The sequence below is a fragment of the Panulirus ornatus genome, chromosome 36 (assembly GCF_036320965.1).
Source record: "Panulirus ornatus isolate Po-2019 chromosome 36, ASM3632096v1, whole genome shotgun sequence".
Taxonomy (NCBI): Eukaryota; Metazoa; Arthropoda; class Malacostraca; order Decapoda; family Palinuridae; genus Panulirus; species Panulirus ornatus.
In genome coordinates, this window is record NC_092259.1 from 13,040,178 (window position 1) to 13,064,015 (window position 23,838).

Genomic DNA, 23,838 nt, shown 5'->3' on the forward strand with positions numbered 1-23,838 from the left:
GAGAGAGAGAGAGAGAGAGAGAGAGAGAGAGAGAGAGAGAGAGAGAGAGAGAGAGATATGCCATAAAAGATGTGTGACATGAACAGCGAAGGAGCAATATCGGGCCAACAGCAACCCAGAAATTTCATACTGTTGGCAGTACAAGGCAGAAGGCAGGGGTGTCGCCGTCCTGGCAACACCCAACACTGTAGTTTGCAACGCTACACCCTTGTTACACCTTGCCATAACGACCGTCCACACCACCACGCCACAACACACCCTCTTCTTGGGCACTGCACGTTCACCACGCGCCAAACCCAGCCATAACACCCTCCTGCATCAGGCAACACCCAGTTCCAACACCCACTTGTTCGTCTGTACATCATCACCAGTGTATTGGTCTCGTCTCTCTACCAAGCCTTCCTGTATACACTCAAGTACAGGAGCCTGCCGTGTGTGGAGCTGGTGTGTAGTCTGTCTATAAACGTTGATGGCCATGATGCGCTTTCCTCTGGTCTACACCCTCACGCCATCCTACTCACACCCACACCCGCACTCCCAGATACACCACAACTCTACACATTCCAAGCCAATTTAACCCCACCCGTATTCCACCAGTCCCCCTCCGTCCATCCTCTACGTCGTGGTCTGTGGCAGGCAGCGCCCCACACTATCATAGCCACATAATCCGTCGTAGTTCCTCCGGTCCCACAAATATAAAAGGATCTCCTCACTTGAGACTGGTAGAGGACCAGCCTGGTCGCCTCAAGGTCAAGGCTCATGTGATTAAGCCTTTTTTTTTTTTTCCTCTCTGTGTGTGTGTCGTCCTTCCACTCTGCTCGAACAATGGGATTGATCCGATGAAGGTGATCATTATCTGTTTGCATGATTGGCAGCCCCAGGCTAACATGTCGGGAGGGAGGGGACACCTGGCTACCCCAGCTCAACCCCAGGCTAACATGTCGGCCGGGAGGGGACACCTGGCTACCCCAGCTCAACCCCAGGCTGACATGTCGGTCGGGAGGGGACACCTGGCTACCCCAGCTCAACCCCAGGCTAACATGTCGGCCGGGAGGGGACACCTGGCTACCCCAGCCCATCCCCCAGGCTGACATGTCGGCCGGGAGGGGACACCTGGCTACCCCAGCCCAACCCCAGGGTGATAGGTCGGCCGGGAGGGGACACCTGGCTACCCCAGCCCATCCCCCAGGCTGACATGTCGGCCGGGAGGACACATCAAATGACTCCAGATTGCCAATAGCTTTCCCATCTGTCGTCCTCCAGCACAAGACTTGCAGCCAACGCGGCAGATACCCCACAGCTGATGGTGTTAGCTGACTGACGTGACGTTTTATCATAGTTCTTGGTTCGTTACAACCTACGTTGTTCGGCAGCGGGTAGTTTGGTTCTTACGTGACACAATACTGGTGGCTAATGTTATTAAAGTTTATAGCACTGCACCAGCCGGGAACCTCCTCAACGTCTTGTGATGTTGTTCGAGGCAGTTGTGCGATGGTAGTGTTCTGTTTTACATGAGTCATCCCTCATTCTATTTTATTTATTTATTATTTTTTTTTTTTTTTGAACGGGAATTAAAACTGCGTATCATAAAATCCTGAGACGAATTCTAGAAAGACTTCAATAAAAGGCGTTAAACTGCGTTTCCTTAAAAGAATTCTGCGAAGAGTTCATTAAAAGGTGTTCAAAAGTTAGTATTGACAGAGAACTAGGGTTAGGAAACTTATGTTTTTGTTTTGACTTCGGGATCTGAGCCTTTAGCTAGGGATACGAGGAGGAAATTATGTAATGGAGGATGTCGGTGTAGGAGGAGGTACAAGATGACCGTGTGTGGAGCGCGTGTAATGTTATCGCAGCGCACTTCACAAACAGATTACGTTTCTTGGTTATCACACGGCTTCACATTCTTACAGATATCTGAGTGCGTTCCTCAGGTATCTTTTATCACATTGGGTTGTCTCTCGGGGCACAGCTGTGCTCACCCGACCACCACTTGAACTTTCAGTGAATTATTGATTCTCAAAACTCGTTGTTGAGTTATTAAGAAGAAAGAGCTTACCGTATTACAATAGACAGGACCAATAGCTGGCAACCCTCCTACCTTTTATCTTTATTGACTTGAGGACATGTTGTCGAAATTGTGACAGCTTGTAAGTCTTTTAAACCTTCTTCATCCCCGTTGTAACCTGCTGGCTGGCCTGGCTAACCCTGGTACAACCTCTGTAACTCTTGTTCTTCCTGTCTTAACCTGATGACTCACTCCAGGTCGGGTAGTCGTTCCCTGAGGTCGTGCTGTCGTCCTCGAGGGTCGTGCCGTCCCGCTCAAGGGGGGGTCAACCCGCTCAGAAACTACGTCCGTCATGCCTTAACCTGCTACTTCATTCTGGCCTGTTATGCTTTGTCCCCCTGCTGGAATATTGCTTGTTACAATGCCATCCTGGTCGATGTGGCTCCCCACTCACCCAGTGTAGAGCTGGCCTACCTCCTGGGGGCTTTTCTGGGTGTTCCTCCTGACTCTAAATCCTGTTGTAACACACTCCCTATGGCTGCCCGGTTCTCCCCCTTCCTACCATAGCTGCCTCAGCCAGATCCAGTCTCATAATCTGCCAACCTGTTCTGGACTCTGCCGTGACTTCTCTCAACAACAAGGTGGTACTGTTATCCTCATTTGTCGTGTCTGTCCCATCTGGGCAGTTTGTCCTTAATTTATCTCCCTCGCTCCCTCTTGTGTACTGGCATCCACGCCTCTTCTGTGTACTCGTCTCGCTGTTGGATAGATTATCTCCATGGTTGCCACTCATGTCTCCCTGTTATCACAGACGCAGCTTTCACATTCTTTAGCAACAGGGAAGGATGAATGGAACTGTTCTTAACCTCCCCCCCCCCCCCACCCCCAGTTTAAATTCGTATATGAACCTTTCTAAAACTACGAGCAACCATGTATGACTTGATAACACAGCAACCATCCCTCCTCCTCCTGCACCTTAGAGAATCCAGGCATCTCTCACTTCTCATCCAGGTCTCGTACTGTCATCTCTCGATCTCTCACACGTCACCCATCACCTCCTATGGAGTGGTTGTTTTGTTTTAAGAATAAGGAAAAGAGCGCGGGTTTTTTCAGTAGCGATGATGTTTCTTATCTTTCGTTAATCGATAACCAGATAGTGAAGAGGTACAAGGGAGAGGGAAAACGTAACGGTGTATGATTATGAAATACTAAATAGTGACCACACTGATAACTTGCCTCAGTGTGGAGTGTACAGAAGGCATGTGGGAGTCTAGTGATGAGTGATTTCCCTCGTAATTGAGACCTTATTCATCGAATGGCGCCAATGCATCGTGACGTACTCGAGGTAGACATGTGTGTGAATTTCGACTAGAACGCTGTCAGGAAGGTCGCCTGCAGCGTCTGATGGTCATGTGCCCAGGGCCTCGCGCTTCGCATGAGGATCCTCGCACATGACCAGCCTGCTGGAGGGGGCGCTTGATGCAGACATCCTCCCAACACTTTGCTCCGAGTCTGTAGATCTTTAATTCCTTTGTCAATCAATTTACGTACCGAGTAAAAGCTCTGTAGATCCTGAACAAAGTGTCAGATATTTTCATCCCGCTTTGCGCAGGATGGTCATATGCGACGGCTGTATTACATCGGGACGCTGTTTGTATCATTCCTGATCACGTTCTGTGTGGCGTCGAAAGAATGAAGTGAATGATTTAACACGTTAAGCGACTGTGTGGTCAACACGACTGATAGTGTTCCACTCAGTGTCAAGGAAACATTTGACTTGTAACGAATGGTTAGATTCAAGACGTCTGTCTGATCCTCCCGTATGTATTTGATACCCTGCGATCAAGCTGTGTTTTCATCACGACACATATATCGCAGTGTAGTGCCTACCCCGTCCTCAGTTACGGGGGCTGTAGCCTGATACTTGTACTCTGTGTCCTTGCTTCGTTTTTGTATTTGATATTAACTGTTACTAATAGTTAACCCCACATTTTCTCCCCTTCGTAAACCCTTTATTTTGTTGTATTATTTACCCATCGTACGATAACAAGAAAAAATATTAATGCGACTGAAAAACCCAGGTTATTAAATCCTTCTTGTTATACACAGCAACGATTCCGTAATAGCAGAACGAAGATACAAATGTTAGAACATGCGCGTGCGCGCTCATATTGACATAGATTAACCCAGTTTTTTTTTTTTTTTTTCATATAACCCTCCCCACTCTACTGAGTCATGTGTTTGTGGACCTATCTGATGAGCTGATCTTTACTACAACTATCCATTTAAACCCCCAACCCGCACACCACCCCCCTCAGCACTGTGTCACACGCTTATCCCCGCAGGTTTGGATACGTCCGTGTATAAAACTTACTGTACTTCTTAGCACCTTTGCCCTTAATACAGTAGAAGATTACCGTACCTTACGCTCACTGCCAGCCCTGTGGTGTACTGCAGGGCGACACTTGTGCATCCTGCCTCAAAGGTCCTAACCAAACCCTTACGTCACCATCTTCATAGAGACAGTTTACGCCAGGCGTATTATCATAGTACTCCACCCACAGTCGTGACTACCTCTACTGACTAATATATCTATCTATTTTTGTATATATATATATATATATATATATATATATATATATATATATATATATATATATATATATATATATATATATATGGTGTGTGTGTGTGTGTGAGCATGTGTGACTGTATAGCAGGTGTTCGCCACACCTGTTCATCTGTCCTCATTAAGGGGTCTTACCTGAGCCACGGTAGCTACGGTGACGCCGAAGGCGAAGGCGATCTGGACGACGGAGGGGGCGTAGCCTGGGGTCCACTCGGCGAGGCAGGACCCGCATCCTACGAACACCAGCACCAGCGTACCTAAGAACTCGGCCACGATCGCCCTCAGCGTGTCCACCTTCTTCAGCTCGGCCATGCCCACGTACTCGCGCATATCCTTAATCTTCCCCATCTTTGCTTGCTCTTCTCGTTAGTTCTTGCAAAGTTTTTTTTTTATCAGTGGATTATCTGTAGTGAGGAACAAGGCTTGTGGTGGTGGTGGATAGAGTGTCCTAGGGCACTGGGCGATGGCGACCTCAAGTCTGAAAAGCCCCCTGTTGACTGTAGGACAATCAGTGTATGACTGGCCTGGGTTGGCGTCGCGCGGGCTTTATATCGCCTTCCGCGCGGCGCGGGGCGTCCGTCCGTCCTTCCCGGCCGTCACAACACCGTCGCTCAGGTCACCAGGGCACACTACTGGCCTCTCTGCATCTCCCGCCTCCCCCCAGCAGCAATCACTCTACTCCTCTCAATCCCTCAAGCAGTATCAGATTTTTTTTCTACCTACGTTCACGACGTCACAGCAGAGGTAAACTTAGCCGGCCAAGTGACATCACTGTTTTTGAAGGAGGGAGCTGGGGGCCCAGGGGCGGCGTCAGTGAGCGTAACTCATCATCACTTGCTCTCCAGCCACTCAGCGTACTGAAATATATTATCCAGTTATGAAAGACATAAACCACTTAAGGTACTGTATTATATTACGACATTCCAGTTTTATTACGGTACCCGGTTTAACATTCCATTTTAGAAGGTATCACATACGGGTAGTAAGAGGTTATTTTACTATTGTATTATTGTATTTCAATGTAACAGATGAAAATTGTAGCAAGTCTTGACCATAATCACAGTTGTACTGATCATGTACCTATTTTGCCGGGGGAATGTTCCTCGCACACTTCAGTTTGTTGCAGTGATAATGTGGACATCCCAGTGCGCATGCCAGGATTTCCAGACACCAGTCTTTCCATAAGAACCCATGACTTCTTTGTCGCAGAACTCTGACACAGTTGTCTATCTTTCCACACACATCACCACTGGTCAGCGGCCATTATATGATAGTGACCCCGGGCAGTGTCATTGTCGTCATGGTATCCGGCACACGCATTGTACAGCTTGTGTCTACGTCCACCTTATCATCCTACTCGGGTATCATCGTGCCCTTTACGCCTTATCATCCTACTCGGGTATCATCGTGCCCTTTACGCCCTTATTTCATCTCGGTCATCATGAGAAGCGATGTGGATGATCAAGCAAGGCATTTTGACCCATGAATGCGCAAGGGCATGTCTACCGTGGTTAGGTTACTGCACTGTCATGCTCGGGGTATTGTGAATGAATGTTGGCGGTCGATAGCAAATTAATTAAAGGAAATTATTCTTCCCTGTTGATTGTATGTTAGGCTAAGTACTCGCCTAACTAAAGCGAGCAAAGTGGAAAGATTACGGACAGAATCTCCGGAATAATTGAACCAAAATTGTTTGGAAAGGTCGAGGAAATTTATTTGCGTCTGTTTAAATATAACCTCTCGTCTGGCAGGCATTTTGCTGGTTGTACACACACACACACACACACACACACACACACACACACACACGCTTGTTTTAAACAAGTGTGTGTGTGTGTGTGTCTGTGTGACACCGAAAGCGTTTCTCCTGACAGAAATGTTGGATTTATATGATGGTAATCACTTCTGATGGAGAATATTTTAACATGTAGTATTTACAGGTTTGGTTATCCTTGATGTAGTCTACAGGTGAATATTTTTGGCAACCGCCATCCACATTTCCTCGTCGTAAATATGTGGTGACTGATCGTGTTCGTTTTCTCTTTTTTTTTTGACCGCTTAAAGAAAATGGAATGAATACATCGGTTCAGCACTAATGGGAGCACTAGTAAGAGACATAAATTGGGTAAAGTAACTAAGAACATATTTTCTCTTATTATATTCATAGTTAGCATTTGATAGGTACCAGTGTTTGTGGTATGCTTCAGAAAACCTGGTGTACAAGCTCAGGGGTAGTGAGAGAGAGGGTAGGTGCGAGGATAGCCAGCACGGTGGGGTAACCAAAGAAGGTTGTTTTTGCAGTGTCTTAAAGTGGCCTAATATACCTTGCCTGTGGTGTTGTCGTGGTGTTGACCTCCTTACAGCAAAGCCTAACTTAACGTGACCCAAACCTTGTAAGCCAGACTGAACTGACCTTAAAAACGAAGCTCCTAACCGTATAACCTGATGTAGCCAAACCTATCCTAGCTAAATGATGCAAACATTTGAACGTAACACAGGTGCGCTATAACGTGACCATTTCAGACCAACCCAACAATATGTAAACCTGACGACCTGACATAAACTTGTCTCAGACGGGGGTAGGTGAGCCATCCAGCCAGCAACGTTGCATGTATTCATAGCAGTAGGTCGCCTCCTTAGCCCCGCACACCCTCGCAACACCGTCGCCCGCAACATCCTTGCTGTCGGTTGTAGTTCACCTTCATCGTGTCCTAGCAGGAAGTGCGTATGTCCTCACGTGTGCGTCATGAGTGCTGTCTGTCCTACGGTTGTCTGAATTCCTTCCACGTTATTTGCGTTCATTTAAATTTTTTATCAGGCGCGATTTTCGTGTCCTCTACTCCTGCTGGGGAAGTGCTTGCTCACGTCCCTCCCGACACCGCTCGTACCTCACTTCCGTTCAGAGTCCTTTTTGTTTCGTTGTGCATCATGTGTCTTCACGTTGCTTGGACCATGTTGACAATCGTGGACGACTGAGGTGGTTATCTTGTCATAGATCATGTCTCTAAATTCAGCCGTGTGAGGTGTTCAAATAGGCAGGTCTCACTGCAGGAAGTCTGCTGGCGGAGCAGTGCTGGCAGAGTGGGGACTGCTGTATGTGTGAGCAGAGCCTGGGTGTCCACTCAGCAAGGCAGGGCCCACATCCAACAGACACACGGACCATTAGAATAAGATAAGTAAAATCCCATTCAGTATAGACTATTCATACATTGGTGACATCACAGTGCTATAATACTTTTTAGACCCAGGTATTTTTATAGCTATCTTTATCCTGCTACCAGCCTTGTAGGACCAACAATAAAGATAACACACAGAAGTTTCGCATGATCTGGTTTTACGTTCGGCTGGTGTGGTGGTAAGCAAGAACGGTGTTCCATGCTGCTGTGAGGCGGTCGCCAAGTGGTGTGTGTTTGAACCTCAAGCCAGGAGGCTGCTCGACCGACACGAGAAAGTAAGGCTCCTGACGGTGTTGTAAATATGTGTTCTGATTGATGTTATTATTATTATTATTATTATTATTATTATTATTAGTAGTAGTAGTAGTAGTAGTAGTAGTATTTACGGATATTTCATAGTTTTTACATCGTATTACGAAATGGCCTACACCGAAGTATGCATGAAGAAGTTTTCCCCCACTCACTACTCCTCACTTTACCATTTAACTTGTCTCCCCAGTTTCCACTTTCTGCCCAAAGTGTCCATATACGTCAGCTGACGTTAATGGCGTCCCCGGTCCACGTATTTCGGTAACGTCTCGACCTTTAGGTGATATCCCTCCTGATTTCCGTGTTGGTGGTGGTGGGGTTTGCGCTACTGTCAGGCGGAGGAGAAAGATGGATTAATAAATGTCTCCTCTCGAACCCAGCTCGGGGTGTGTGACGCCCGCCATAAATACACTCTATCTCTGGTAGGTTATGGGTCTACGTGGGTAAATGTGAAGTAGGTCGTAGGTGTGTAGATTAGGCCGTGTGGGCGTGTGTAGTGTAGGTATTTTGGGTGTATAGGTGAGGTAGTGTGAACGCGTGGAATAAGTTACGTTTTTTGCGTGCTCAGGACTCGAGAGTAATTTAACTTAATTACCTACTTGGAGCTTCTGCGATTAATTAGATGATGATAAGGAACCTCAGTGAATCATTGATGGCAGATTAGAACATGAATGGAGTTCAGTTAGGGGATGTAGCAGTGTTGAGAATCTGTGATGGTGTGGTAGTGAGGGTACGGGACTGGTGAGCATCAGTGATGGGGATTCATTTAGCTAGGGCGTTGGTGACCATCTGTGATGGGGTTGTATTTAGGGGACTGGTGACCATCTGTGATGGGGTTGTAGTTAGGGGACTGGTGACCATCTGTGATGGGGTTGTAGCTAGGGCGTTGGTGACCATCTGTGATGGGGTTGTAGTTAGGGGCGTTGTGAGCATCCGTCTGGGGGGTAAAGCAGTTTGGAAGACAGTGAGTTGTGAGTACCGGGACGTTTGTGAGTGGGTAAGAAACAAATGGGAGACGTTGATCTGACAGGCGTCAGGGCTGGATCCAGCCAGAGAGGCGGGACGCGGGAATGTGCTGTGCCTGGACGCCTGGCCTTGTGATGGTCGCCCCTCTCATGGCCAAGTCATGGAGCATGCTGGGCATGTCAGGGGCTGGCAGCACTCGCAGAATAATGATGGCGCACGTTCATTTATCTCCACCGATTTCCTTTTCCTCGGGAAGTTAAGGGCAGTCACATACCACCACCGGCAGCCAGCCTGTCAGAGGTGCTGGGAATGGCTGAGCACGGCGGCACGACCTTTGACCTGAGTCTTAAGTTAGGTCAGGTTAGAGCCGAAGTTATCATACCCGACAGGTCCACTTGTCTTGCTTAAGAGTCGTATTGTCGTGCTCAAGGGTCGTACCGTCGTGCTCAAGGGTCGTACAACCGTGTTGTAGGGTCGCACCGTCGTGCTCCCGAATTGAACCGACTAATCAACTACCCTAAATCAAATTAACCTGATGCAACACAATGTTTGTAGGTCATATTTGTTGCCCGGGACGAGCAAGATAGCGTTATCTTGGCAGCATGGATGACATTCAGGTTGGATAACGTTGCTGGAATATGAATTGGTGTGATACCTGGCGTATGAATTGATACCATCCCCAGGTATGTGAACGGCGTGGCTAACCAGCAGTAGCAAATGACTTTATCATCCGTACTCTCTCTCTCTCTCTCTCTCTCTCTCTCTCTCTCTCTCTCTCTCTCTCTCTCTCTCTCTCTCTCTCTCTCTCTCTCTCTCACATCAACGTGGAAGTGCCAACCTCCCCTCCCCCCCATACTTTGACCACTCCGGAGTGACACTCATTACACCAAGGGTGGCGCTCATTACGATTCGGGTGGCGTTCATTACACCCAAAATATGGCGCTCATTTGTCGATGCCAACCAGCAAGACACCGGCACCTCGAACATGGTCTGGAAACAGGTGTTGGTGGTTGTGGTCAACACCTGCGCTAGCCTTCTTACTCGCGGTAACATTTGTGGCCTGGAGATGTTGGCAGCGCCTGCCCCCACTTGAAGGTCAGGCCAGAGAGGTCAGGCCATCATACCCAAGGTCATACCGTCGTCGTGCATACGAGACATCACAATGCTGAGGGGCTGTACCGTCGTGCGCAAGGATCGTACCTTCTTGTATAGGGTCCGTGCCGTCGTGTTTCAAGGGTCATGCAGGCCCCCCCGCCCCCCTTCAGTGCCCCTTCGTTAGCTGTTGGGGTGACTTGCTGACGTCGCCATCAGGTGGTGTTTATAGCTCTTGTGAGAGCGAGGGAGGTGTGGATTGAAGTCCCGTAGAGGCTGGAGGCCAGACGGGGTGGGGTGGGGTCTTCAGCCATGTTGCGAACACGGCGTATGTCTATCTGCATTTCTCTGTACTTAGAAGCGTTGTAGTGAGACGAATTTTCACAGGAGGAATAACTTCCACTGATTTTCGTCAGGGATTAATGTGTGTAGATTATGACGTAGATCGTGTGTGTGTGTGTGTGTGTGTGTGTGTAGATCATCAGGATTCTAAAGGCTTCTCCAGGAAGAGGTGCTTGGCAGTTAAAAAAGAGTGCATGTTCGTGTGTGTTGCCAGGAAGTGCGACAGGCAGGGTCAGGCAGGTAATACAGGCGGAGGGGAAGTAGTAGTGTGGCCTAGCTGGGTAGGACACCAAGGTTGTGAGCGCTTTCATAATTACAGGAATACGGCCGGCGTTTCCCTGTCTTCCTACCTGACTGAGGTCACACGTTATGGATGCCCCCGTGTTTTATGATGCTGCCTTCCGTGCCTTCCTCCTCTGTGATGGTTGTCAGTATTGCCCAGCTTACCATCCCGTGCTGGAGGTCACACCCCATCGTCAGCTGGTCCTCAGATTAAGCGTCTCTCTCGAGATTGATGTAGAGACGGTAATTTCTGCGTCGCAAACCTACCCAGTAAATGTACAGAGTACCGAGCGGGAGGACCAGGTGCATCTCGCTTGTCCCTCGCGTGAAGAGCCACGCTTTGCTGACGATGTCATTGACAACGTCACCACATCTGCTGGGAGGGTACCACGCCCTGCGATGGAGGGTGGGACTGTCGATCATTCTCCTGTTGCTGGCTTCCAGTAGTAACCGAAGGTACCGTGACCCCCCCGACCTTGTTTTGGACGTAGGTAGCGGGTTGCACGTCCTACATGGACGAGTCGCCGCTGAGTGGCGGGTTGGCTGATGTCATGGCAGGGCCCGGAGACTTGATCAGCACTGCTGTTGGCCTTCCCAGGCCCAGGACTCTCATGAACCATCCCCGACGAGATGCGCCATGGGTACCATGTATATAATTGATGATGATATGTAATGCCTCCGTCAGGTAGGGGCGACTGGGGGATCAGAGACGTAGTGTTCGTCGTATCCCGGTCGTCCGAATCTTTATATCAAGTTTTGTTCAGCCTTTATTGATACCGAACAGGTTCCGTACCGTCGTACTCATTGATCGTGTAGTCTTCCTCATGGGCCAACACTCTCCGTAGCAGGTCACACCTGCCTTCTGTACACCGCCGAGACAGAACCCTGGCATAGGTGACGGTGTTGAATTTTACATAAGGTTGTTTACCAGCGGTGGGGAACATGGAACTATGCTTTTTCCGATCAGCAGCGTGTGTCCCGTGGTGTGAAATCGAAAATACCCGCGTGTGACCACCGAGTCCCATATATAGTGTCTGCTGACTACCAACAACCCCGGGGCTTGAACGGAGGAGAATCTTAATGACAGAAGACTTTACGTAATGCTCAGGCCTAAAGTGAGGTAGTGTAGTGCACTGTAGGAGGGCGTTATGGGTGATGATGGTTAGGCTTGGATAAGTAGAAAACGTGTTGTAGGTTAGGTTGTACTCACAGCTCACGCCTGTCTTGCCATTCCGTCATCCACACTCGGACCATCGCAAGGGATATCAGCATTAAATGAAAATAGCATTTACCATTTCCTGTATGGACATTAACGCGATCTACATCGTGCCATCACTCCTTATCCCACGGCATTACCTCATCCAGTAGGTCTACCCCACATCTCACAGGGTAACCTCGCCCCACCTCCACACCCCAAGTGCTCATCTCGTTCCTCCGCCCTACTCCACAAGATTACCTCTCCCTAAAGGGCCACCATGCCTACCCTACAGGGTCACCTAGCACTTCACCCCCAACCCTTACGTCCTACGGGGTTACCCCGCCCAGTGACCCAACTCCACAGGGTTACCCCGACCCACAGAGTAAGTTGGGCTTGGAGTAATCCTAGACGTCGTGGTTTTCATCCCGTGTGCGTCACGTTGGCTTGAGTATCACTGGTGGTGCTGCAGGGTGTGACGCAGCTCGTCAACTGCCACGTACCTGACCTTGTGTGTTGTTAATGTTGTAGCTTGTTAGGCTTAACCCGTCTCCGGTTAATATCATCCATGGTGTAATGTTAATGCCTCACACCTCATATTAAGAGATTTCATTCCTCGATGTGACATCATATATCTCGGTCTGTTATGAATATATATGTATCGTTTTCACTTTGTTGTAACATATCACAATTCTCATCTACAACCTTCTTCGTCATCGTCTACTTAAAGAGCTTTAGATTCAAGGTCGAGTTCTATTTTTTCAGTTCTTAAAATTATGTAAGAGACATACCAGGAAGCGTAAATAATGAACAGATCTTAGGAAGCCTAAGTCATGAACAGACATCAAGAAGCTTCGGTAATGAACAGGTAATAGGAAGCCTCAGTAACGTACAGGTATCAGGAAGCTTCATGAATGAACACATATCAAGAAGCCTAAGAAATGAGCAGATACTGGGAATCCTCTTAAAAGAACAGATATCAGGAAGCCCCTCTTGCTGTATAGTTAATTCTCTGAGTATGAGGATTGCTCAGAGATAAAAAATTGTTTACATCAGTACTATATTTTGTATTGTAGAAAAACAAATAATGAAAGTCTTCACAGACGATTTTTCATTATAGAAAGTATCAATTTAGAATTCTTAAGAGTACAAAGACCTCCTTACATCACTCCTCTAATGAAGGTCTAAGTGTTGATTATATATAAGAGGTTATTGAGGCTTTGGCTACATAGACAAACAATGCAACACTTTTTCTTATCACTTGAGACATACTTCTTCATGTACACACTTTGTGTATAACACTTTGTGTTGACATTTTCCCCAAATCATGTTGTCGGTTATACAGTACATGCAACTTTTTTAGGTATTGTCACGTTTTTGTAGATTTATTGCACTTTAGGTAAAGCAGGCGTTAAAGTTAAATTGCACGTACAGGTCTGCGATATATATATATATATATATATATATATATATATATATATATATATATATATATATATATATATATATATATATATTGCACCAAGCTGTATAATATTTTTCAAAAGCTGACAAGGAACTCGGATGAATTCGGGCAAGCGATATTTTCACCTACTGAAGTGTATAGTCTAGGGTCTTTGTATCTGTTATTGTTTAAAACTGAAAATCAATTGATTTTGATTACCAAGGTACGCTTTGGGTTGAGGTATAGTGATTATAGTTATTCAGCTTTTGATTTATTATTTCGATCGGCCTTCTTTTATACTGTTAGGGATTACACGTGGATTGAAGACGAACGCCAACATTCTTCCCCGGCCAGCGAGAGCAACCTGCAAAATTTTGCCCAAAACGTTCACCGCAGGAAAATCCAGGGTTGAAAATATAGATATAGTGTGCGAGATGGAGGTGTTGCATGTGTGGACTGAAAATCAGCAATCCATCAGTTGTGGGTGCGACAGGAAGAACAAATCTGGGACAAGAGATAATCACCGGTCCTCTCACGTGGAAAGCTTGAGGACTAATTTGATTTTGGTAAACAGTTGTGATTCATTAATTTGGTAGAGTATGTAAACTTGAGAGTGTTGCATTGGTGCAAGGAGTAATAATTGTACATTCCTTCGCTTTCTATCCCTCCTCACATTTCCCTCCATCTTAGTGGCTTTGGGTCATGGATAGAATACTCGCATTTCTTCTCATTAAAATGAACAGTATACCCACAGACACATGGCGGCCACATTCTTTCACGAAACCTAAGTAACACCCTGCCTCCTTTCTGGCTCAAACATCAACTGTAGTGGCTTCGGTAACCTGACATCATACATGACTGATTATTTTGATGGGAAAATTATAGAGATGAGAATTCTTAATGAAGAGGTGATTGAAAAGGAGAGGTTGATTGATATATTGGTATCTGATTACCATTCTCCATCCTGCTATCAGGGAGCAGAAGATGTTAAGGCTAAAGGAGAAGTGTTGGTGAAAAACGTAAAGCTTGTGGTCCTACTATGTATCATCAGCAGTTTTTAACAACCGTATAACCACTTTGTTTATCTGCCTTTACTATCTTTAGCCAGTGTCAGTCATCTTTCGCTATCACCCGCTGCCACAACTAAACCTACAAATGCAATCAGCAGTCTCATTTTATGACCAGACCTCATCAGCGCACACTGTTTACAGCTGCAATTTCATGATTAGTCATCCACCACGTTTCCTTGGTGTTAAGGTTTGAAGGATATTGGATTGTAGATATCCTCACCAGTTTATTTATTTAGGACACATGAACGGTGCTTTAATGCCAGTTTGTTTTAAGAAATTCATTTTGATTAGTTTCATCATGGCTGCATCTCATTATGGTAACATATTTCTCAGTTTGTAAAGTTATCATCTGTTCAGGAATTATTGATGTGTACACCACAGACACAGTGGGGTTGAGTTAATTAATTATAATCTATTCTTGTTCGCTACATTAAAATGGTTTATGGTTTGTATTCACACATAAGCTTTCATCAGCTTATTTTCCACTTTTTAAACAATAATTTGTTTTAAAATCATATAATTGCTGCATTTCATTTAACTTAACAAGGACCAGATATCTGAGGTATCACTACAGGTACTGTTCACTTAGCTAGCAAGGATGTGCTGCTGTCTGTAGATTGTACTTTGGTATATTTTTTATGCATCAGATAAAACTTTGCAGTAATTGCATTCATGGGGTTTGTTAGTTTTTGAAAACTTAAAATGATGTGGACAAACAGACTTTCAAGTCTAGATGAGCCATAATTCCAGTATATGATGCACTAGGGTGAAAAATCTTATAGTGGCAATGTTGCATGGAAGTACATCAATGCTGTCAGAAAAAGAATAGGACTTGCTGTAGATGAAAAAAGCAACTTATGCTCAAGAATAAATAGTCATGGAGATTTAATGAGCCTTATTCTACTTTAGTACTAGAACTCCATTGTAAATTTGTATCATTTATAGGTTTAAGCACAGTATTTTACTTTGTAAATAGGTAAATCTTTGTTGATTATGGGTCCACTAATCTCAGAAAGGGAGATTTTTATTATACTTAATTGCCGTCTCCTGCGTTAGCGAGGTAGCGCAAGGAAACAGACAAAAGAATGGCCCAACCCATCTGGATACACATGTATGTACATAAACCCCCCCACACACACATACACATGCATATACATTTCAACGTATACATGTATACATACACAGACATACACATACATACACATGTACATGTTCATATTTGCTGCCTTCATCCATTCCTGTTGCCACCCTGCCACACATGAAATAGCATCTCCCTGACCCCAACGCGTGCGTGTGGTAGCACTAGGAAAAGACATGAAAGGCCACATTCGTTCACACTCACTCTCTAGCTGTCGTGTGTAATGCACTAAAGCCACAGCTCCCTTTCCACATCCAGGCCCCACAAAATTTCCATAGTTTACCCCATACACTTTACATGCCCTGGTTCAATCCATTCACAGCACGTCTACCCTGGTATACTACATCATTCCATTTCGCTCTGTTCCTTTCACACCTTTCACCCTCCTGTATGTTCGGGCCCCGATCGCTCAAAATTTTTTTCACTCCATCCTTCCACTTCAAATTTAGTCTCCGCTTCTCCTTCCCTCTACCTCAGAAACATATATCCTCTTTGTCAATCTTTCCTCACTCATTCTCTCCATGTGACCAAACTATTTCAACCCACCCTCTTTTGCTCTCTCAACCACACTCTATTTATTACCACACTTCTCTCTTACCCTTTCATTACTTACTCAACCAAACCACCTCACACCACATATTGTCCTCAGACACTTCATTTCCAACACATCCACCCTCCTCCTCACAACCCTATCTATATCCCATGCCATGCAACCATATAACATTGTTGAACCACTATTCCTTCAAACACCCATTTTTTCTCCAAGATAAAGTTCTCCCCCTTCCACACATTCTTCAGCGCTCCCAGAACTTTCACCCCCTCCCCAACCCTGTGACTTACTTCCACTTCCATGGTTCCATCTGCTGCTAAATCCACTCCTCCAGTTTTTCTCCATTCAAACTTACCTCCCAATTAATTGTCCCTCAACCCTACTGAATCTAATAACCTTGCTCTTATTCACATTTACTCTCTGCTTTATTCTGTCACACACTTTACCAAACTCAGTCACCAACTTCTGCAGTTTCTCACCCAAATCAGCCACCAGCGCTGTATCATCAGCAAACAACTGACTCACTTCCCAAGCCCTCATCCACAACAGACTGCATACTTGCCCCGCTCTCCAAAACTCCTGTATTCACCTCTCAAACCACCCCAGTCATAAGCAAATCAAACAATCATGGAGACATCACACACCTCTGCCACAAACCGACATTCACTGGGAACCAATCACTTTCCCCACTTCCTACTCTTACACATACCTTATATTTTTTGTAAAAACTTTTCAGTGCTTCTAGCAACTTACCTCCCACACCATATACTCTTAATACCTTCCACAAAACATCTCTATCAACTCTATCATATGCCTTCTCCTGATCCATAAATACTATGTACATATCCATCTGTTTTTCTAAATATTTCTCACGTACATTCTTCAAACACCTGATCCACACATCCTCTGTTACTTCTGAAACCACACTGCTCTTTCCCAATCTCATGTTCTGGACTTGTCTTTACCCTCTCAATCAGTACACTCTCATATAATTTCCCAGGAATACTCAACAAACTTATACCTCTGTAATTTGAACATTCACCTTTATCCCCTTTAACCTTGTACAGTGGCACAATGCATGCATTCCTCCAATCCTCAGGCACTTCACTATGAGCCATACATACATTGAATATCCTTACCAACCAATCAACAACACAGTCACCCCCTTTTTAAATAAATTTCACTGCAATACCATCCAAACCCGCCGCCTTGCCGGCTTTCATCTTCCGCAAAGCTTTCACTACCTCTTCTTTGTTTGCCAAACCATTCTCCCTGACCCTCTCACTTCGCACACCACCTCGACCAAAATGCCCTATATCTGCCACTCTATCGTCATACACATTCAACAAACCTTCAAAATACTCCATTTCCTACTCACTTCACCTCTACTTGTTATTACCTCCCCATTAGCCCCATTCACCGATGTTCCCATTTTTTCTCAAGTTTTATGCCCTTTATTTACCTCCTTCCATAACATCTTTCTATTTCCCCCTAAAATATAATGATATTCTCTCACCCCAACTCTCATTTGCCCTCTTTTTCACCTCTTGCACCTTTCTCTTGACCTCCTGCCTCTTTCTTTTATACATCTCCCAGTCATTTGCACTACTTCCCTGCAAAAAACTTCCAAACATATCTCTCTTCTCTTTTACTAACAATCTTGCCTATTCATCCCACCACTCACCACCCTTTATAAGCTGCCCACCTCCCACCTTTCTCATGCCACAAGCATCTTTTGTGCAAGCCATCACTGCTTCCCTAAATACATCCCATTCCAATGCCATTCCCCTTATGTCATTTGCTCTCACCTTTTGCCATTCTGCAATGGATATATATTTATTTATTTATCATACATAGTCACTGTTTCCTGTGTTAGCAAGGTGGCGCAAGGAAACAGATGAAAGAATGGCCCAACCCACCCACATACACATGTATATACACAAACGACCACACACGCACACATACATACCTATACATTTCAACATATATATACATATACATACACAGACATATACATATACATACATGTACAAATTCATACTTGCTGCCTTCATCCTTTCCCATTGCCACCTTGCCACACATGAAATGGCACCTCCCTTCCCCCGTGCACATGCTAGGTAGCGCTAGGAAAAGACAACAAAAGCCACATTCGTTCACACTCAGTCTCTAGCTTTCATGAGTAATGCACCGAAACCACAGCTCCCTTTCCACATCCAGGCACAAAACTTTCCTTGGTTTACTCCAAACGCTTCACATGCCCTGGTTCAATCCACTAACAGCACGTCCACCTTGAATACCACATCATTCCGATTCACTCTATTCCTTGCACACCTTTCACCCTCCTCTATGTTGAGGCCCTGATCGCTCAAAATCTTTTTCACTCCATCCTTCCACCTCCAATTTGGTCTCCCACTTCTCGTTCTCTCCACCTTTGACACATATATCCTCTTTGTCAATCTTTCCTCACTCATCCTCTCCATGTAACCAAACAATTTCAATACACCCTTCCAATACACCCTCTTCTGCTCTATCAACCACACTCTTTTTATTACCACACATCTCTCTAATCCTTTCATTACTTACAAGATCAAACTACCACACTCCACATATTGTCCTCAAACATCTCATTTCCAACACATCCACCATATCTATAGTCCGTGCCTCACACCCATATAACATTATTGGAACCACTATTCCTTCAAACAAACCCATTTTTGGTTTCCAAGATAACGTTCTTGCCTTCCACACATCCTTCAATGCTCCCAGAACCTTATATAGGTATGTATATTTGCGTGTGTGGACGTATGTATATACATGTGTATGGGGCGGGGTTGGGCCATTTCTTTCGTCTGTTCCTTGCGCTACCTCGCAAACGCGGGAGACAGCGACAAAGTATAATAAATAAATAAATATATATATATATATATTTTTTTTTTTTTTTTTTTTTTTGCCGCTGTCTCCCACGTTTGCGAGGTAGCGCAAGGAAACAGACGAAAGAAATGGCCCAACCCACCCCCATACACATGTATATACATACGTCCACACACGCAAATATACATACCTACACAGCTTTCCATGGTTTACCCCAGACGCTTCACATGCCCTGATTCAATCCACTGACAGCACGTCAACCCCGGTATACCACATCGCTCCAATTCACTCTATTCCTTGCCCTCCTTTCACCCTCCTGCATGTTCAGGCCCCGATCACACAAAATCTTTTTCACTCCATCTTTCCACCTCCAATTTGGTCTCCCTCTTCTCCTCGTTCCCTCCACCTCCGACACATATATCCTCTTGGTCAATCTTTCCTCACTCATTCTCTCCATGTGCCCAAACCATTTCAAAACATATATATATATATATATATATATATATATATATATATATATATATATATATTTTTTTTTCTTTTAAACTATTCGCCATTTCCCGCGTTAGCGAGGTAGCGTTAGGAACAGAGGACTGGGCCTTTTTTGGAATATCCTCACCTGGCCCCCTCTGTTCCTTCTTTTGCAAAATAAAAAAAAAAAAAAAAAAAACGAGAGGGGAGGATTTCCAGCCCCCCGCTCCCTCCCCTTTTAGTCGCCTTCTACGACACGCAGGGAATACGTGAGAAGTATTCTTAATCCTCTATCCCCAGGGATAATATATATATATATATATATATATATATATATGGGTGTGTATGTTTGCGTGTGTGGACGTGTATGTGTGTACATGTGTATGGGGGTGGGCCGTTTCTTTCGTCTGTTTCCTTGCGCTGCAAAATGTATATATTATGTATATATATATTTTGCTTTGTTGCTGTCTCCCGCGTTTGCGAGGTAGCGCAAGGAAACAGACGAAAGACATGGCCCAACCCACCCCCATACACATGTATATACATATACGTCCACACACGCAAATATACATACCTATACATCTCAATGTACACATATATATACACACACAGACACATACATATATACCCATGCACACAATTCACACTGTCTGCCTTTATTCATTCCCATCGCCACCTCACCACACATGGAATACCATCCCCCTCCCCCCTCATGTGTGCGAGGTAGCGCTAGGAAAAGACAACAAAGGCCCCATTCGTTCACACTTAGTCTCTAGCTGTCATGCAATAATGCCCAAAACCACAGCTCCCTTTCCACATCCAGGCCCCACACAACTTTCCATGGTTTACCCCAGACGCTTCACATGCCCTGATTCAATCCACTGACAGCACATCAACCCCGGTATACCACATCGATCCAATTCACTCTATTTCTTGCCCACCTTTCACCCTCCTGCATGTTCAGGCCCCGATCACTCAAAATCTTTTTCACTCCATCTTTCCACCTCCAATTTGGTCTCCCACTTCTCCTCGTTCCCTCCACCTCCGACACATATATCCTCTTGGTCAATCTTTCCTCACTCATTCTCTCCATGTGCCCAAACCATTTCAAAACACCCTCTTCTGCTCTCTCAACCACGCTCTTTTTATTTCCACACATCTCTCTTACCCTTACATTACTTACTCGATCAAACCACCTCACACCACACATTGTCCTCAAACATCTCATTTCCAGCACATCCACCCTCCTGCACACAACTCTATCCATAGCCCACGCCTCGCAACCATACAACATTGTTGGAACCACTATTCCTTCAAACATAGCCATTTATGCTTTCCGAGATAATGTTTTCGACTTCCACACATTCTTCAAGGCTCCCAGGATTTTCGCCCCCTCCCCCACCCTATGATTCACTTCCGCTTCCATGGTTCCATCCGCTGCCAGATCCACTCCCAGATATCTAAAACACTTTACTTCCTCCAGTTTTTCTCCATTCAAACTTACCTCCCAATTGACTTGACCCTCAACCCTACTGTACCTAATAACCTTGCTCTTATTCACATTTACTCTTAACTTTCTTCTTTCACACACTTTACCAAACTCAGTCACCAGCTTCTGCAGTTTCTCACATGAATCAGCCACCAGCGCTGTATCATCAGCGAACAACAACTGGCTCACTTCCCAAGCTCTCTCATCCACAACAGACTTCATACTTGCCCCTCTTTCCAAAACTCTTGCATTCACCTCCCTAACAACCCCATCCATAAACAAATTAAACAACCATGGAGACATCACACACCCCTGCCGCAAAGCTACATTCACTGAGAACCAATCACTTTCCTCTCTTCCTACACGTACACATGCCTTACATCCTCGATAAAAACTTTTCACTGCTTCTAACAACTTGCCTCCCACACCATATATTCTTAATACCTTCCACAGAGCATCTCTATCAACTCTATCATATGCCTTCTCCAGATCCATAAATGCTACATACAAATCCATATGCTTTTCTACGTATTTCTCACATACATTCTTCAAAGCAAACACCTGATCCACACATCCTCTACCACTTCTGAAACCACACTGCTCTTCCCCAATCTGATGCTCTGTACATGCCTTCACCCTCTCAATCAATACCCTCCCATATAATTTACCAGGAATACTCAACAAACTTATACCTCTGTAATTTGAGCACTCACTCTTATCCCCTTTGCCTTTGTACAATGGCACTGTGCACGCATTCTGCCAATCCTCAGGCACCTCACCATGAGTCATACATACATTAAATAACCTTACCAACCAGTCAACAATAGTCACCCCCTTTTTTAATTAATTCCACTGCAATACCATCCAAACCTGCTGCCTTACCGGCTTTCATCTTCCACAAAGCTTTTACTACCTCTTCTCTGTTTACCAAATCATTTTCCCTAACCCTCTCACTTTGCACACCACCTCGACCAAAACACCCTATATCTGCCACTCTATCATCAAACACATTCAACAAACCTTCAAAATACTCACTCCATCTCCTTCTCACATCACCACTACTTGTTATCACCTCCCCATTAGCGCCCTTCACTGAAGTTCCCATTTGCTCCCTTGTCTTACGCACTTTATTTACCTCCTTCCAGAACATCTTTTTATTCTCCCTAAAATTTAATGACACTCTCTCACCCCAACTCTCATTTGCCCTCTTTTTCACCTCTTGCACCTTTCTCTTGACCCCCTGTCCCTTTCTTTTATACATCTCCCACTCATTTGCATTTTTCCCTGCAAAAATCGTTCAAATGCCTCTCTCTTCACTTTCACTAATAATCTTACTTCTTCATCCCACCACTCACTACCCTTTCTAATCAACCCACCTCCCACGCTTCTCATGCCACAAGCATGTTTTGCGCACTCCATCACTGATTCCCTAAATACATCCCATTCCTCCCCCACTCCCCTTACTTCCATTGTTCTCACCTTTTTCCATTCTGTACTCAGTCTCTCCTGGTACTTCCTCACGCAAGTCTCCTTCCCAAGCTCACTTACTCTCACCACCCTCTTCACCCCAACATTCACTCTTCTTTTCTGAAAACCCATGCAAATCTTCACCTTAGCCTCCACAAGATAATGATCAGACATCCCTCCAGTTGCACCTCTCAGCACATTGACATCCAAAAGTCTCTCTTTTGCGCGCCTGTCAATCAACACGTAATCCAATAACGCTCTCTGGCCATCTCTCCTACTTACATACGTATAATTATGTATATCTCGCTTTTTAAACCAGGTATTCCCAATCACCAGTCTTTTTTCAGCACATAAATCTACAAGCTCTTCACCATTTCCATTTACAACACTGAACACCCCATGTATACCAATTACTCCCTCAACTGCCACATTGCTCACCTTTGCATTTAAATCACCCATCACTATAACCTGGTCTTGTGCATCAAAACCGCTAACACACTCATTCAGCTGCTCCCAAAACACTTGCCTCTCATGATCTTTCTTCTCATGCCCAGGTGCATATGCACCAATAATCACCCATCTCCATCAATTTTCAGTTTTACCCATATTAATCGAGAATTTACTTTCTTACATTCTATCACATACTCCCACAACTCCTGTTTCAGGAGTACTGCTACTCCTTCCCTTGCTCTTGTCCTCTCACTAACCCCTGACATTACTCCCAAGACATTCCCAAACCACTCTTCCCCTTTACCCTTGAGCTTCGTTTCACTCAGAGCCAAAACATCCAGGTTCCTTTCCTCAAACATACTACCTATCTCTCCTTTTTTCACATCTTGGTTACATCCAAACACATTTAGACACCCCAATCTGAGTCTACGAGGAGGATGAGCACTCCCTGCATGACTCCTTCTGTTTTCCATTTTTAGAAAGTTAAAATACAAGGAGGGGAGGATTTCTGGCCCCCTGCTCCCGTCCCCTCTAGTCGCCTTCTATATATATATATATATATATATATATATATATATATATATATATATATATATATATATATATATTTATACACATGCACACAATTCACACTGTCTGCCTTTATTCATTCCCATCGCAACCTCGCCACACATGGAATAACATCTCCCTCCCCCCTCATGTGTGTGAGGTAGCGCTAGGAAAAGACAACAAAGGCCCCATTCGTTCACACTCAGTCTCTTGCTGTCATGCAATAATGCCCGAAACCACAGCTCCCTTTCCACATCCAGGCCCCACACAACTTTCCATGGTTTACCCCAGACGGTTCACATACCCTGATTCAATCCATTGACAGCACGTCGACCCCGGTATA

At 45.1% G+C, this 23,838-nt stretch overlaps 2 protein-coding genes across 8 annotated transcripts in view; one reads left to right on the forward strand and one right to left on the reverse strand.

Moving 5' to 3' along the window:
• LOC139760427 (aquaporin AQPAe.a-like) overlaps window positions 1-5,256 on the reverse strand; it is a 41,286-nt gene extending 36,030 nt beyond the window's left edge. The window contains 1 exon segment of the mRNA XM_071683665.1: window positions 4,766-5,256. Coding sequence (XP_071539766.1) covers window positions 4,766-4,982 — 217 coding nt within the window. The 5' untranslated portion in view covers window positions 4,983-5,256.
• LOC139760366 (probable glutamate receptor) overlaps window positions 1-23,838 on the forward strand; it is a 183,599-nt gene that overhangs the window by 150,020 nt on the left and 9,741 nt on the right. For 2 of the 7 annotated variants that reach the window (XM_071683442.1, XM_071683443.1), the window contains exons 12-13: window positions 7,674-8,085; window positions 13,747-14,006. In XM_071683442.1, coding sequence (XP_071539543.1) covers window positions 7,674-7,805 — 132 coding nt within the window. In that variant the 3' untranslated portion in view covers window positions 7,806-8,085; window positions 13,747-14,006. Of the gene's footprint in view, window positions 1-7,673; window positions 8,086-13,746; window positions 14,007-23,838 lie in introns of those variants that run through there. The other 5 variants (XM_071683445.1, XM_071683444.1, XM_071683447.1 and 2 more) reach the window with 5 other exon arrangements.